This window comes from Trematomus bernacchii, unplaced genomic scaffold (genome assembly GCF_902827165.1).
Source record: "Trematomus bernacchii unplaced genomic scaffold, fTreBer1.1, whole genome shotgun sequence".
In the NCBI taxonomy this organism is placed as follows: Eukaryota; Metazoa; Chordata; class Actinopteri; order Perciformes; family Nototheniidae; genus Trematomus; species Trematomus bernacchii.
The window spans coordinates 10,095,029-10,111,943 of NW_022988043.1; the positions used below are offsets into that span (position 1 = coordinate 10,095,029).

The 16,915-nt window shown below is 40.5% G+C and overlaps 2 protein-coding genes across 3 annotated transcripts; both read left to right on the forward strand.

Annotated features, from left to right (window-relative positions):
• The first annotated feature begins 1,836 nt into the window (after positions 1-1,836).
• Positions 1,837-12,110, forward strand: letm2 (leucine zipper-EF-hand containing transmembrane protein 2). 2 transcript variants are annotated; one of them, XM_034118596.1, is made up of 11 exons: positions 1,837-2,106; positions 2,822-2,890; positions 3,909-4,425; positions 6,105-6,248; positions 6,848-6,991; positions 7,144-7,347; positions 7,455-7,574; positions 7,747-7,866; positions 8,462-8,560; positions 9,042-9,110; positions 9,603-12,110. In XM_034118596.1, the coding sequence occupies exons 2-11, from the start codon at positions 2,844-2,846 to the stop codon at positions 9,657-9,659; spliced, it is 1,521 nt and encodes a 506-aa protein (XP_033974487.1). In that variant the 5' UTR covers positions 1,837-2,106; positions 2,822-2,843; the 3' UTR covers positions 9,660-12,110. The 2 variants fall into 2 exon arrangements, with proteins under 2 accessions (XP_033974487.1, XP_033974488.1); XM_034118597.1 differs by lacking the exon at positions 1,837-2,106 and adding an exon at positions 2,145-2,311.
• A 1,055-nt stretch (positions 12,111-13,165) lies between these two features.
• On the forward strand, positions 13,166-16,488 carry LOC117473110. Its single transcript, XM_034118599.1, has 2 exons — positions 13,166-13,259; positions 13,757-16,488. Exon 2 carries the CDS (start codon positions 13,764-13,766, stop codon positions 15,234-15,236), a length of 1,473 nt encoding a protein of 490 aa, XP_033974490.1. The 5' UTR covers positions 13,166-13,259; positions 13,757-13,763; the 3' UTR covers positions 15,237-16,488.
• Positions 16,489-16,915: the final 427 nt, after the last annotated feature.

Sequence of the window (16,915 nt, forward strand, 5' to 3'; positions counted from 1 at the left end):
AAAGTGGACCTATCATGCTATATTTAAATGATATATTGTAGGGCCATACCTATATAAGGTATATTTATACGTTTCTGTTTTCAAAATACCAAACAGATCATGCATTTTAGCCATGCCTCATTTCGCTCTATGTGCTGTTTGCTGTCTACGGGGCTGATTCTGTGAGTTGCAGCTGACCACGCCCCCCTGCAGGAGATGGGAGCGGTGCTCTGATCAAGTCAAGAGGGGGAGAAAAAAAGATCTCCGTCCTCCGTGTTTTATTATATTATTATAGGCCTATAGAGTCGTTATTCATTTGTTTTAAAGCTCAATAAATAACCTTTGACCGGCACTTTTCTAATTTTGTCCGGAAGATTTAAACTTTAACGGACATCTTGACCAGCGAAAGAAACTGAAACTGAAACTCTGCCGCACGGTCCCCTCGTTCCTTGGAAGAGGCGGAGAGGTGGGTGTTTGTCATCTGCTGGTGGACTAACCAGAGAGAATTACAGTGCTTGCCTCGACGGGGAGGGATTGCATTGAATTAAAGCAGCGGGAGCAAACGCTTGCCTCGGGGAGGGAGAAAAAAAGCCACAGCGGAGAATAAACAGAAGGGTAACCATGGTAACTATGGGCGGGAAGTCTTCTTCGCTGCTTTTGTGGCAGACTACAGCGCCACTTACAGGCCTGGCATATGTACTACAGCGTCTCCAGCGCTTTCGAGCGGCAATGGCCGGCCGTGGCCCAACCCCACATTCCCCTGATAGGTGGAGAGTTGGCCCAATAGCCGTAGCGCCACTTCTGTGACGTCAGTGAAGTGTTCAAATCTGGATCAGTTTTTATCAGATCCGTTGCAGCCCCTTTTTTTGAGATTTGGGTATGGAGGAAAATAGAGAGGGTTGTGTTTTTTGACACTTGGTGAGTTCCCTGGAACACCGGGGACACATATTCATGTATAAAAGACGTACACAAGTGCATTTTGCATGATAGGTCCCCTTTAAATAACCCTCAACTCCAATTATTAATTTTCAATATTGGTACAGACTATAGATAAAATAGTTCAACAAAAACAGTGGTGGCAAGGAGCTAGATTTACTCAAGTACTGTACTTAAGTACACTTTTGATGGACTTGTCTTTACTGTAGTATTTACATTTTTTGCTGTACTCTTACTCCACATGTCAGAGGTAAATTGTGTACTTTTACTACTACACTTATTAAAATGGGCGGCGTGTGGCGTTGGTGTTCGGATCAGGGGAGCACAGGTTCAAACCCCACTGCAGTCAGCATGTGGTTGTGTCCCTAGGCAAGACACTTCACCCCAAATTGCTCCTGTGGGGATTGTCCACAGTATTGAGTATGTAAGTCGCTTTGGATAAAAGCGTCTAACAAGTAACATGTAATAATGTAATGTAATTAAATACCTTTATTTACTTTGCAGATTAAAATTAATCTTGTGAAATATAATCAAGACTTTAGTTACACCTGGAGTAAATTCACAAGCTAACCTGCAGTAAACAAAGTAATTAAACACATTTATACGCTTTGATTAACATATTAACGCATCAATTATAATTATCAAAACATATAAAATATATTATTCTGAAATGGACCAATCTGCATAATGAGTACTTTTACTTTTGGTAGTCTATGTATATTTTGATGCCCACACTTTTATTTGAGTAACACTTTTGAATGCACGACATTTACTTGTAAGTACAAGATCTGAGTACTTCTTCCACCTCGGCTCTGACCATAAATAAGTGGGAAAGATTTAAAATGAATTAAATTATTATTTGTAAACCACGTAGTGAGTCATCTTTACACATAGAGGATCTTCGGTTTGGACGCACACAACATTCACGCATGTGTACAGTGTGACCTTTCAGTGCAGCTGCCTGGGGAAGGCTGCACGACAAGAGTTGACGGGCCTGGAGCTCAAACACGACGACTTTTACCGTGTAAAACCTCCGTAAATGGGTTTATCACCACACCAGCCCTTACTTTCATCGCTCCCGTTTACCTCGACCGATTGTTGTGGATGGATTATCTTATTAACCGTCTCACCGAGAAGCCTTACTACGCCCAGTCAGCAGCGGCAGCCATAGCTCCGTCATTGACGCTGGAGGTTAGTGGGCTCGTCATCCGCAGACTGCCATTTCACCAGCAGTGAGCTAACAGGCTAGGCTAGCGGAGGCTTCATGGCTAATGGAGAATTCACTAGCATGATGCTAATGTTAATCTTAAAGTACTGGAAGAGGTTTCTACAGAACTAATATTTTGATATTCAAAGATATTGGAGATATATCATTTTCTGGTGACACATAGCTAACGTGAGTAGGAATTTATCAACAATGATTTCCTCCTCAGTTTAGCATTACCATTTATAAAGCTAGCATAACAGTGGCTGTGTGATTTAACCTGACGCTAGGCAACATGTCAATTTTATGTGGAGTTATATCCAAATGTGTATAGATGAATTAGATTATTGGTTTGTTTTAACTTTGAATTAAGCCGGTGAGTCTTACATTGTCCGGGTTAATATCTGTCAGGTTAGTAGCGAGCTGTGCTGCAGTTGAGTGGTTACATAATGTTAGCTTAACTGCTGTCCGTCTGCGCTAATGCTAATGTTTTATATCATATCATGTTTTGCATGGTTAACAGTTCATTTGCACAGCATACTTTATGTAATGAGCCTGTTTTAGCAGCAGACTGTATGTGAGAGGACATGTTTAACTGCTTGTTGTATTTTTCCAGTCAGCCTGTTGTCGGACCATGCCGGTGTAACATGAAACCAATACGCCCTCTCTCTTTCTCCCTGTCTCCATGTGTGCCTTTAACAGAATATTGCAATCTGCCCCTGCAATGGCCGTCTTTAGTCACCAGGTGCTTCTTGCAGTCACAAGATCAAGGTAAGAAAATGAATATCCTGTAACTAAATAACTTTATGAAATGCAGAAATGTTTAATTTCACAAAGTGGATTGACAGCAGTTACAACTATTGGATCCTCTGTGCTGTGTTCAAGTCACTAGAGCTTAAGATGTCTGTTTACACAGTGCATGCTGCAGACAGTGAGGCCTACTCAATGTGTCTCATGACACATACGATGTAAACACAGGACTACATTGGTTTCTACTGATGATGCAAGATCTGACACTGCTTTGTCCTCACTTTCATCCCATTTTCTCATGAGCATAGTCAGTCTGTTGCATAATGTTAAATGTCAAAGTTAGCAACTTGTCAATTTATGCAGCCTAGACGAAATATACCAACTGAGACTTTGACATGTATTCTATGTTAGCTATACTTTTATTTATTTTAATTGAGCCACAATTCCATTATCACAATTGTAGTAATAGGATTCTTGCAACAAGTAACTTTAGTAGTTAATATGTTTTAAGTCTTAACCCTGCTGATACATAACTCTACAAGTGGTTTAAGAGTTATATCTATCTACACCAAACCTTAGCACAAATGTCTGTCTAGTTTTATGGTTAGTTTTATTATGACTGTATTGGGGTATTGAGACTTACTTTATTTGTATTCTGCAGATGGACAACGACACATTTCACTTTATTCCATTGAGCTACAGGGGGTAGTAAAGCTCCGAAAAACGTATACATGTGCCAGGAAAGGCAGGAGAGAATAATACTGAAAGCCAATTAACATAAAGGTGTAAAAAGCAGGATTTAAGAAATGTCCCTAAATTCAGTTACGATGATGATATGAGCCGACTGAAGCTGGAAACACAAACTTTTTTATGTTATATATATATATATATTCACTAATTCATTATTTTCAAATTCATAATGTGTTTTATTAATGAAATAATCTGGCCATCAAATACAACCATTAAACTTTCTTTATTTGTCAATCAATAATACAATGTTATGAAATAACTTACCAGTTTTTCTTGTTGCTGTTTGCAGGGGATCATATTTGTTATCCAAGAGGAACAGCTGCTCCTCTCTGTCTTCCAAAGCCTATCTCCACATAGACCCTCCCCGCCAGGTCTCCTCTGCAGTCACCCTCAGGCACTCCCGATTCGGCTCCCCACACTGTTACCGTGGCCACAACTCCACCCTACTCGCCCGCTCTCTACATAGCTCCAGTTTTAGTGTCCTCCTGCAAGAAATAAAGCAGGAGGACACTAAAACTTCCCCAGCCGCTGCCCAGGATGCTTCTAAAAAGGACTCCGCTGCCCCCCAGGCTCAGGCTCAACCTCCACCTGCTCCCGCTCCGACTCCCACAGCCGCCGCCGCATCTGCTGTCCCTCCGGTGCAGGAGAGGGCAGTCGTGAAGAAGGCTCTGTATCAGAAGATTGTTGATGAGTTGAAGCATTACTACAATGGCTTCCGGTTGCTCGGCATCGATATCAAGATTGCAGGCAGGATGGTGTGGAGGCTGCTGCATGGACAACTGCTCTCACGCAGGGAGAGGAGAAGGGTAAGACAAGCTTTATTCAGTCTGTAAAATGTTATAATATTTATAATCAGTAACTGCAAACACAGGCACAGGTAATTTACAGTCTGTTAGTTATTGTTTTATGCATGGAGTAGTCTCACAAGACACTACAAATACTGTTGCATTGGTAAAAAAACAACAAAACTGCTTGCATAATCAACAATATAGAAGCAAATAAAGCTAAACCTGTAACCTTAAATCATCATATTTTGTATGAATGAATTTGGGTGAATACATTAAACCTACCTGTGTGTATTAGTGAGTGATTTATACCTGAAAGTAACAAGCATGGCTAAACATTTACCATATTCTGAATTTGGACTGTTGATTAGTGGAGCCAAGTCAAAAAATTATCTACATATGAAAGTATCCCCAAAGAATTATGGAAAGTTGCAGCCCTACAGTTCTGTTTTGTACATTTACCCCAAAAGACTTTGATATATTAATGTCGCCCTGACTTACTTGTGTGAAAGAAACTGTGCACATTGAGAACTTAAGGCTCAGCATGCTGTAGTTCCGAATTTACTTTTTTTAAATTAGATTCATACAAAACATCAGCAAACATTCCACAAGCGCCATATTGGTTTCAAATTTGTTCTATTTTTTGCCGCGGTCTTAGCATTGAACTTCTTCTGTTGCCCTCCGGTCACAGCAGCGAGTCTGTCTGGATTCTTTACAATAGTCTGGTCTCTTTTTTGTCTTCACTTAACGGCTCTGGAAGTAGTTTTTTACTCTTTCTCTAAGTTGTTGTCAGTAAAACATTAGTGAGGCGTATATTATATGGCTTAAGGGTTACTTTAAATGGTTCACACCTTTGCATGTCAATAAGGAATGTGTACAGTCTGTTCCCGAAGTCGTAGCAAATGGGAGGAAGAGCAAGTGATCAGTTGGGTAGTACCGTAGTGACAGCCGTTAAAAATCATTCACAGTTTTATCACTAGTCCTGCTGTGAGAGCAATTCAGTTCTAGTGTTGGTCTGTGTAGTCTGCTGTATTTGTTAAGGACTGTTAGGGGCACTGTCATTAATATTTGACTAACTTTACCTAAGTGTTGACATTGGAGCTAGTAGCAAGTTATTCAATGATGTAAAGCCACACATATTTTGATCATAAATTAATTGTTGACAATTTCTTTAACAAAAGTAAAGGCGGTAGTTTCAGATTTTGAGCTTTTCTTTCTCTTATGTGATGGTAAATATGAAACAGCAGATCACATGACGTGGTCAGCTGAGCTCGTGTTCAGAAAACGTAAGCATGTTAGAAATGGTTAATACCCTCTGGAATTGGCTCTACTGAGATGTTTTTCATTTGTATTATGAGCTCTTTCCTGAATTCATTTATGCAGATTTCAGATACACTTCACTGAGAGAAGACACTGGTAGATCATTGAAACAGGACATACTGTCTCTGTATGTCTCCATGACCCTCACTGACCCAAATTGTGTACATGCTCTAGTAAACTATTTTAAGGCTTATTTTAGAAGATGACTGTTAGAGCCACATGTGGGGATTCTTTGGTGAAGGAACATCCCCTCCTGCAATATTGTGGTTATTGTGATCGCCCTATGGACACAAAATGGATCTAGCATGCAAACACACCTGAGCTCTGGCATGGATTCATTTATTTTCCACTTTAACATTGTTTTTTCTTTTTGTTTACAGCTATTGAGGACCTGCGCTGACCTTTTCCGTCTGGTGCCCTTCACGGTGTTCATCATCGTTCCTTTCATGGAGTTCCTTCTTCCTGTCTTCCTCAAACTTTTCCCGGAGATGTTGCCCTCCACCTTCGAGACAGAGTCTAAAAAGGCATGTGTACACACACACACACACACACACACACACACACACACACACACACACGCTCACGCACTGTTGCATGAATGGCCCACCAGAGTCAATTGTGATTATATAATTGCTCAGATATGTCTGCGCACAAGAACTGCAGGCAGCAGACTTTATCTAATCTTTATTTACTTTAGGAGCGGTAGCCTGATGTACACATGCTCTCCAAAATATCTTTTCAAAAATCCTTGTTAATATAGCTATTGTTTGGGTAATTTAAAAGAAATGACATGCTTTTATTTAACTTCTCATCTGCTGTGAATAAAAAGCAGCAGCTTTTTGTACTTGGTCCAGCTGACCTGATGTTGTGGAGCTCTGTTGAGGGATAACAGAAATGCTCTCGTGTTCCACGATACCTACAATTATAAACAAAACATAACTGTCTTATATTGTTTGTGAAGTCATGTTTTTGTACTACGCGGCCATTAATACCACCTTAAAAATTAACCGGAATGTTAGCAATGTGTTCTGTATTCAACAACTGTATTTAAATGCATTAAACTAAAGCTGTCTTCAAAAGTATTTAGTTTTAATTAACCTGCGTCTCACTCTTCTTCATGCAGGAGGAGAAGCAGAAGAAAGGTCTGGCAGCGAAGCTGGAGCTGGCCAAGTTTTTGCAAGAGACCATCGCTGAGATGGCTCAAAGGAATAAAGCAAAAGCTCAGACACAGGATGAGACACAGCGCTTCTCCACATATGTTCAGAAGGTACATTTGTTATTATTATTATTGACAATTATATGACTTAAAACACATTTAACTAGCTTAACTCAAGTCCTCTTAGTGAGGGGAAACATTTTTTAAGAGTAACGTTGTGACCAAATGTGCGCAGCATTAGTGACAGTTTGTCTTCTCGTCAGGTCCGGGGCACAGGAGAGCAGCCCACCACGAAGGACATCGTCCGGTTTTCGAAGCTGTTTGAGGACGAGCTGACGCTGGAGCACCTGGAGCGCCCCCAGCTGGTGGCTCTGTGTAAACTGTTGGAGCTGCAGCCCATCGGCACAAACAACTTGCTGCGTTTCCAGCTGATGATGCAGCTCAGAACCATCAAGTCAGACGACGAGGTGAGATGGAGGACAAGGATGTGATCGTTGTCCCCTCTGATGTGCAGCGATCATCTTTTCTCCCGCTTGTGCAACACTTTTTGACTCCCCTCTCTGTTTCTTCACAGATGATTGCAGCAGAGGGTGTGCCAGCGTTGAGTGTGTCAGAACTTCAGGCAGCGTGTCGTAGTCGGGGGATGAGGTCTCTGGGTCTCACAACTGAACAGCTAAATCAGCAGATGCAGCAGGTGAGAGGCTACATGATGACTTTGTTGCTTTTGTTGGTCCCTAAGACACTACATGTATGTTTCCGCACAACATTCTCAGAGGCTGAGGAGTTCAATGTTTTTTGTTTAATAAAAGAATTAATCTATTTATATTTTGTCATTGTTCACTAAATCAATGTTGTTCTCCGTCTAGTGGCTGGACCTGCACCTGAAGGAGAACGTTCCTCCATCGCTGCTGCTGCTCTCCAGAGCCATGTACCTGACCGACCTCAAACCAAAACCTCCAGTCATCCCGCCTGTTGCCAAACTAGAGGTCCGTCCTTTATTTACTTAGACTTTTACTGCATTTCCTCTTGAGTGTACAGATCAGAGGGCACGTTTTGCGGCTTGAGTTTCAAGCAGTTCTATTTCTGGTATTCAGGTCACTGACGTTTGGTACCGTTCACCGTTTGCTCTCCTTACGGAAAGCACCTTGATGTACTATGAAAGAACTATTTATTTTTCTAGGCTACAACTAGTGGTTATTTGCATTGATGAAGTAGTGGAATTTTAATGTAATATTAAAATTAAATATATAAAAGCAGCAAAAACATTTAAAATTCATTAATAATTTCACATTTTTAACTGCTGCACACGAGATCTATCCTGCTTTATTGATATCTAAATCCGGCCAATAAAAGGAACAGACATGTCTTTCGTGGGAGGCGTGTGGCGCAGTGGACTAATGCGTTGGTGTTTGGATCAGGGGAGCACAGGTTCAAACCCCACTGCAGTCAGCATGTGGTTGTGTCCAAATTGCTCCTGTGGGGATTGTCCACAGTATTGAGTATGTAAGTCGCTTTGGATAAAAGCGTCTAACAAGTAACATGTAATGTCTTCTTATCAGATGTTTGTTGTTGTTTTTGCAGAAAGCTCCTCCTCCTCCAGTGGAGAATGCAGGAGCAAACGTGACCTCAGTTAGCACCGACATGTTGGCGGACCCTGCTCTCATCATCAAAGAAAGACGGGTCAGTGGATTCATAACACACAGCAGCAGAATGGTGTAACATTACGAAAGAAAAACAATTATGAATGAATTAAACTATGTAGCTCATTATCAAGACAAAAATCTAACATTTTCACTAGTACACATAACAGAATCAGGGCATGACTGCTCAAAATAAACTGTAGGTGTCTTATACTGACAGGGAAATCCATGCTCTGACCGAGCGCAGTCATTCTAGTAACTTTATGCATAACGCTGTGATGTCGGTTATGCTGCCATATGACCCCAGCCTTGATTCTAATCTATTTGCTGGGAGCTGGACAAGAAGATAGATACCACCCAAAAGTGCCTAGACCTTTTGTAGATCGATGATCGATGACTGCGGCGGTTGGTTTGATAAATGTATGAATGATTGTTACACATGCGTGTTGGGCAGCAGTTCACATGAACCATTAAGTCGTGCAGGAACCTCCATCTTATACTTGTTTACCTGTGTGCTGCAGGTGGAGGAGTTGAGAGACAAGGCTCCCGTGATCTCGGACAAACCCCTGACCCCCGCTGAAGTCCTTCAGGTGAGATCACATTGTTGCCCGGTGCTGTGGAATCCACAGAAACCAGTTTGAGATGTTATGCAGCACGGGTTTAATCCTGTTAGTGCTTCCTGGCTTTGATCTTTGTCCCATGGCATGTTAATCTCTCACAATGGGACTGGGCTACTTTTCTGGAAAAACAGCTATTAAGCCCTTTCCTTGACTACATGATGTTTTCCATTGATGACAAGTGGTTAGGAAAAGTCACATGACGTAATTATTAGACCACGGCCAGGGTATCTCAGCAGTCTGAGACACCTTCCATATGACCCTTGGTGACCCCGATTCATATCTGTCTACCTTTGTGACGGCTAACCCTCTCTCACTATCTATCCCATGATGTCACCTAATGGCTGTGAGCTATGAATTAAAGGCAGGGTGATATAAATAGTAAAAAGAAAAGTATGTTTGAATAGGTTTTCAACGGGGAAAAACATGATGTGGTAGTCTAACCAAGCTCTTCTTTTTCTGCAGGCTAAAGCAGCGACAGAGGTATCCCAGAAGAGCAAGATGAGTGCCAACGGTGTATAAAGCGGAGCTGGAGCCTCTGGACTGAAGAGAGGATGGACTGAGCTCTGTGTCCTCGGGGAGGGGGGGGGGGGGAAGAGAGAGGGACCACAGGGTTGTAGTGGTCAGATAAGGGCCATTTGATGGTCTACATTTCGGCAGACCTTTAAACTCCTCCTTTTTAAATATCTTGTTCTGTCTTCAGTCCAGAGGGACTGGGGGATCACTGGCTCCGTTCAGCATTGTGTTTGGTATGTTGATCCTGGGAGTCCTGTTTGCTAGGTGATAGGTCTGCTGCCTCTTCTGCTTCGTCTCAGCAGCTGCTTCTTTATCCCCTCAAACCCTCTGATTTGTGCACTCCGTTCTCTGTCACTCTCCATCAGAGCTGGACAAACCAGCCTGACGTTTCAGAGGACTGGCAGAACAGTAATGGTGTGAATACTTTGACCTAATGTCCTGGAGGTGACGCCCAAACCGCCCACGGCAGAGCCGGGTTAACCGTCTGTTTGATGGTGTCTCCTTACAGTCCAGACACCCTCCTTCTCCTGTAAATTTGTAAATATTCTGTATATTTTTGTCCCTGTCTTATATCGCAGCAGCAGCAGCTTGTATATTTTGCTATGCAAAGTCTACAGTCCCTTGAAAAATGTCAAGTATTTCATTTGTTTTTATTTGGATTCCTTATTCGCTCCTCTTCAGGATATAAGATAAGTAATTTATTTCAGAAATACGTTAATGAACTTTTTAGTTTAGTAGTAGTGGTACCATCTCCAGGAAGCTGGATCATTCTGAGGTGCTGAACCAAATGACACATCTGAACCTGCTTATGAAATAAAAAGCAAAAAGGTTCAAAAAGTCATTGTGTCGTTTCTCCAGCTGCAGATTTGTTCTGGCCCTACATCTGAACAGGGTGTTGTAACGTAGCTGCTTTCTGCTGCAATTAGAACATGAAGATGGTATATTATTCAGAGAAAGGTCACTCCTTAAATCCAGAGGTGACTGAGGTAAGCTGCAGTCTGCCTCCACTGGTAAACCACTGAACAGACTATCTGCAAATTGTGCAGATTTTATTTGCATACACTGTATAGTGTATGTATTGTGTTTTAACACTATGATACTAAGATTTATTTTAAACTGAAAATACTTGATGTTATTCATTAAGACATATTAATATGGGGAATAAGCTTAAATTCTGAAGCCACAAATGAGATTTGTTTTGGTATGGTGGCTCTAAAAGAGATAAATGTAAAGCATTCAGTTTGATTCACCCAAATATCCTACGGCATAATATGACCCTAAAGCTGTAATTGGAAGGTTTACCACATACATGTGTACTGTATGAATACAGTTGAGTGTGTGTTTGACATTGCTGAAGATTTTCCATCCCTCTTTATACATTTGACATTGCTGGAGTAACGTTTTGTCTCCAAACATTCTTCCCCATTACTATTTTATCCATAGGCATATCCGAGAAGTGGATGTCAAAATCAAAGGATATTTTTTAAGCAAATAGTTTGCTAATGAAGATTTATTTTATTGGTTTTACATATGTGCCTAAGGTTAAAGGGCGATTGTTTTTATGTTTGCTCCTTTCATCACAACAGATTTTCTATATTGTATCAACAGTTTTTGGTTTGATCTTCATCGCGCTGTGTTTAAAGCGCCCAGTTGCACCATTTCTCTTAAGTGGAATGTCTCCCCTTCCCCATTGGATCCAATTATCGATCCAAAATAGTCCTTCCCAGTGTTGATACTGATGGAAAAAGCAATCGCATTTGATCAGCTCTGCATTTGTGGTACAAATGGGATAAAATAGAATCTGATTAGTTGCTTTCTCATCTCTTGTTTGGGCTTTGCTGCCATATAAAAAAAAAATCCCAAGACATTCTGAGTAGATGAAACTGATTCATGTTATGAAACAAAAAGGTCGATGCTCTCAAAAACACCTGTCACTGACCTGAGAGCTGTGTCATGTTGATAAGCTGCTCCTTAGATGTGTTTAGTTAATCTGCGAGGAGGTTTTCTGATGTTGGCGACTGGCACCTTCTCTTGCATGATAGAAGGATTGCACAGCATTCAATAATGGGGGTGACTAGACTGGGTTCATGTTCTGCTGTGCCTTTGAACTGAAATGAAAAGGTTTTGTGAATTTTCAGGATGCATTTCTCTGCATCTGCAATATATTCACAGATGAATCCTTAATTGTCTACCTGGTTTCACATCGTTCATTCGTCAGCATCTCGGTGTGCCTGTCTGGTATTTACAACTTCCTGCTGCTATCTCAGATGGTTTGGTTCATCAATGCTACCATGATGTGTCCTCTTGTCTTTAAGGATTGTTTCTTTCAGTTTAAAATGCACTGCTGTCCAGTTAGTTCTTACCCTGTGTTAAATGTGTGCATCAACTTTGCCATTGAAAGTGAGTGTCTGGGTAATGGAAGACAAAATTCACAGAAATAAAAATAATTGAACCCTTTCTAGTCGTATCATATCTTTCTTTGTCGACAGTACTTGGGTTGGGAAATCCCATTAAGGTGTATCTGGATTCTATAATATTTATAATAATACCATATGTCTGATTTATTACATTAAGACGGTATGTTTTCGTATCACAACTTTTCTGAAATGCTATGTTTAAATTATCATATTGGGCATTATTTTATGCTATTTTCAAACATTCCAAGATCCTGATACCTAAAAATTAAAAAGACCTGCGGGAAGATACATTTCACACTCTCCCCAAAAAAAATTGGCGAACATTTGGAGTAATTTAGTCACATTATATGGAAGCTGATAAAACGAAAATGATACATGTCAATAAAAAAACTGCAGCATGTTTTGAAACGATATTCATATCTATAACAGGAAGAAAAAAACTAGAATCAATGAAAAAGTGGTGTGTCCTATTTATTCAGGGGAGTAATACTTTGGGTTGTTGACATTTAAGCTATTGAATATAAATTAAGACTTCAATAAAGTAACTGTTGAATTTAAATTCAATAAAATAAGTCCTAAAATCCAACAAAAATAAGTGTGTCCTACTTGACCAGTGTGGTCATAATGCATGTCATAGATTAGGATCAAATGAGTCACATAAAGTGGAAGCTATTAAAAGGAATTTGATTAATTCATGATTCATAATAATATTTATTTTTCATTTTTATTGTAGAAGGTGGACTAAAGTTGACTAAAAGTAAGTTTGTCCTCCTTTTCCAGTGTAGTAATAATGGTTAATTGGGATCCGAAAAAGTCATATGACATTAGAAACTTAAAGAAATTAGACTTTTCAACAAAATAATGCTGAATTTTCATAAAAAATGAAAGATGAACTAATGCAGTAGTGCATCACAAACATTTAAAACAATTATTGACAGAAAATTCATTTTCCTAGCAATTATTTTCACCTGTTATCAATTCATAAACACAATATATAATTTAGGTTAGGTTTAGACTAACCTAGAATAGATCACCAGATTTTCTTTTCACTTGCCTCTAGAGAGCTTCCATAGAGCTGGGGGGGCGGGGGTAAAAGTGATATTTGGGAAGTGGGCTACAGGATCTAAAGAGAGAAACATCGGTGGACTGACATTACAAGGTCACTTTAATGTTATCTAATATACATCAGGTAACTACTGGCATATTTTATTTTGTATTTCCTCTGATAGTCATGTGAAAACAAATTGTGAAATTTGGAACGGGCGTGTAAAGAGCAACATTTGTCTGCCTGCAGTAAGCCAACGGTCTGAACCGTGAGTGCTATTTTTAGCCTGGCTGCTATGTTGGACCCATAGCTTCATGTTGAACGAAGGGGGTAAAACAGGTGGGACGGCTGAGTGCTGCAAAAACATCATGACTGTTGACTTATTTAAAACTTAAAGAAATGTAATGTAGAGTTAGGTACATTTATGGTCTCCAATGCTTTTCAAACTTTCGCTCAGAAACCAAACATTGTCTTTGCTTGAACTTTAAAGTTGCAATGTTTTGCGGTAATTTTTCCGATTTGGATAAAATGTTTGCTGTGTGTTCAGCGGTCCAGTATAACTAATTTAAAATGTTAAAAAAAACTGCCAATTAATTTGCTCTTCCTCTATTTATGTTTCTTTCCCTGGCACCTGTCTGCAGTGCAACGATGAGGCTGACTCTGTTGTGTCTGTCCCTTTTTTTGGTTCATATTCATTTTTCATTGGCCAAGAAAACCGTAAGTCTTGGTAAGATAAATCTTTTTAAGAAGACCCCCAAAACAAATAACCCAGATACCAAATTCAAGGGTGGAATCCTCACACAGCCGAAACAACCTAATCAACCAAGCAGACCAGGAGGTTACCCTAATCAAGGAGGCTACCCTAATCAAGGAGGCGGCTACCCTAATCAAGGAAGCTACCCTAATCAAGGAGGCTACCCTAATCAAGGTGGTTACCCCCAGCAACCAGGGCGACCAGGGGGTTACCCCAATCAAGGTGGTTACCCTAATCAAGGTGGCTACCCAAATCAAGGAGGCTACCCTAATCAAGGTGGTTACCCCCAGCGACCAGGGGGTTACCCTAATCAAGGGGGTTACCCTAATCAAGGAGGTTTCGCCCAGCAGCCAGGATACCCAGCTGGGAGCTATCCAGCTGGAGGTTACCCAGCACACGGTGGTGGTTATGGCGGTTACGGTGGTCCTCCAGGTGGATACATGAACAGAAACCCAAACAACAAAGTCCTAAGCCCACAATATGGTGGCAGTTTTGGATATGGGGGCTATGGTGGTGGGGGCGGTTCTCCCTTTTCCCACTCAGTTCAGTCAATGGGCATGTATCCCTCTGATAGGTCCAGAGGGTTTGGACGCAGTGCAGTGGTGGCAGCAGCTGGAGGGGCTATGGTGGGGATGGCTCTGGGCTACGGGCTAGGGAGGTTCCCCCGTCCCCCCTTCAACTTCCACAACTCCCAGGAGGAGCAGTACTACAACAACTACATGTACAGGAAATATGGTTCCAAGTCCACTGATACCAACGACTACAGCAGAGACTACAAATACATCCAACCTCCTGAAACCTATGATAGCTACATGGACTCCTGCATGAAGAGAACAGACATTCTGCCTGCGGGGAATCCAAAAACAAACAACAACCCAGCTGCTACCACCTCAACAACAACTACAACTGCTATTGCAACTACCAAGACTACTTCTGTAAATATCACAACTACTGCGGCCCCAGACTCTGGCATTGACAGCAACACAACACAATCTAACAGCACTGCAGGAGAAAGCCCCTTGACCTCTGCACCTTCAACTCTACACCCTCTAAATGAGTCAGGAGCCGATCCTCTGCCTCCAGCTGCACAGGTTCTCAGAAAATCTGTCAGTGATGATAATGATGATGACGATACAGTCAGCATTGTGGAGATCGGTTACCCGGCACTGATTGAGCAGCTGAAGGCCAGGAGGTGTGTAGAGCTGTACATAGCCTACTCTGAAAAGTACTTGAAGAAAAAGGAGAAGCCCAGCACCACAGCCGGTGGGGTGCAGCGACTGGAGATGGGCTTGCAGGGGCTTTTAGCTGTTGTCACCAGTACAACAATGATGCTTCTCAATAGCAACATGCATATGCTGCTCTACTAAGGCCTTCAGTAACAGTTATATTGGTAGAAACTTCAGTTTTCTGGAGTCTAGTAGAGTCTAGCTTGGAAGAGAGTATAGGTAACAGTTTCAGTTCCCATTTGGAAAGATTTGCAAGTATTCTAAAAGTAGAGTATACTCATATTTATTCATTTCAGTTAAGCTTTCCTTTTGAGTACTAAAAAATGTTTCACTGACTGCATTGGTTTCTCCAAATGTGTACCTGCTAACTGTCATCTACTGTAAATAACATAATGACTATGTATAAGTACTTCGTCCAACCCAACTTCAAACTCAACCATCCCTTCAGCGTAGATTTCAGAATGAAATCGGCTGTTTGTTTGTCCAGACTGAAATGATCATGTGTGCTGATATATGTGGAGGATTACGTTTTTGAAAGATGGTCATAATAAATCATACTTATCATGGTACCACCCTAAACTGAGATGGTGAACATGGTAAATATTGTGAGCATGTTTGCAGGCTGACATTTAACTAGAAGCACCACTGTACTTAAATACGGCCTAACAGAGCATGAGCTGCTGTAGACTCAGCCTTGTTTCATTTATTTATGCCACCTGTCCAGTGTCAGTGCCCGAGGGGATTAGTTTGCACCATGGGGCTCGTACTCTGTCATGGTGATCTGCGTGTATAAATAGCTGGAGAGAATGGAGATGTGCTTTAAGTAGGAAACAGTAATTGAGTTAACTCATGAAGTTCTGGTGTTGTTGGAGGAATGTCTGATTAAAGGATTGAATGTGATGAAGAATAAGAATGTAAATGTGATACAGTTTTTGTTTACATTGTAAGTTTAACAGAGTATCTGGTCAATGGTTCACATGGTTGTACATGACATAACACCCTTTATGCCAACATCATTAAGTGGGAAAAAAACAGACACACACACATACACATATAATATTGTGCTTATGTAGCTTCTGATTGCAGAAGTTCTACAAGATCTCTCATTCATTATTTACATATGTTGCAAGAGTAGTAAAACAATATATTCATAACAAAATGTAGTATTACTTTCAGAAAGCCACAAAAATCACAATATACAACTAATTATTTACGACGTATTTGATCTGATGTATCAACTAAAATAAAGTGTTTGTTTTTTACTGTCATGACTGCTTCCTATTTTATAGAAACTGTTGATTTCAGGTTCATATAGTGATACAGTTTTCAAGTTTGTATTGCAGGACTTACAAGGGCCAGCAGGTGGTGTCATCAACTGTATTCAATAAAGGAAGAAATGCACTGAGCTCCCTGTTCTGGCTATTTGTGTCATCTAGTTAAACATAAACCTTTTTTTTTTTAACCCAAAGGATTTGGCATTAATGTAAAACATTTGAAATCTTTGAACCCCTATGTTCTTGGGCATTTTTTACATTAGAAAAAAAAAGAAAGGAAACTTGAATATTTAATGCAAGGAAATGATCATTTCTGGCTCAAAAAATAATTTCGATTAACGTCCATTAAAGAGATGTATTGTGAATTCTAGGGGGGAACAGTACAACTCAACAATAGATATCCCCATGAAACTTACACAGTTGATTACTTATATTAGGATAATGTAGTTTTTTTTTTAATCATCATGGATACAATTATTATTTTTTATAAATAAACAAAATAATTAGTTTCCTGAAATTTGGTGAATTTAGAAGAAATGTGAGAAC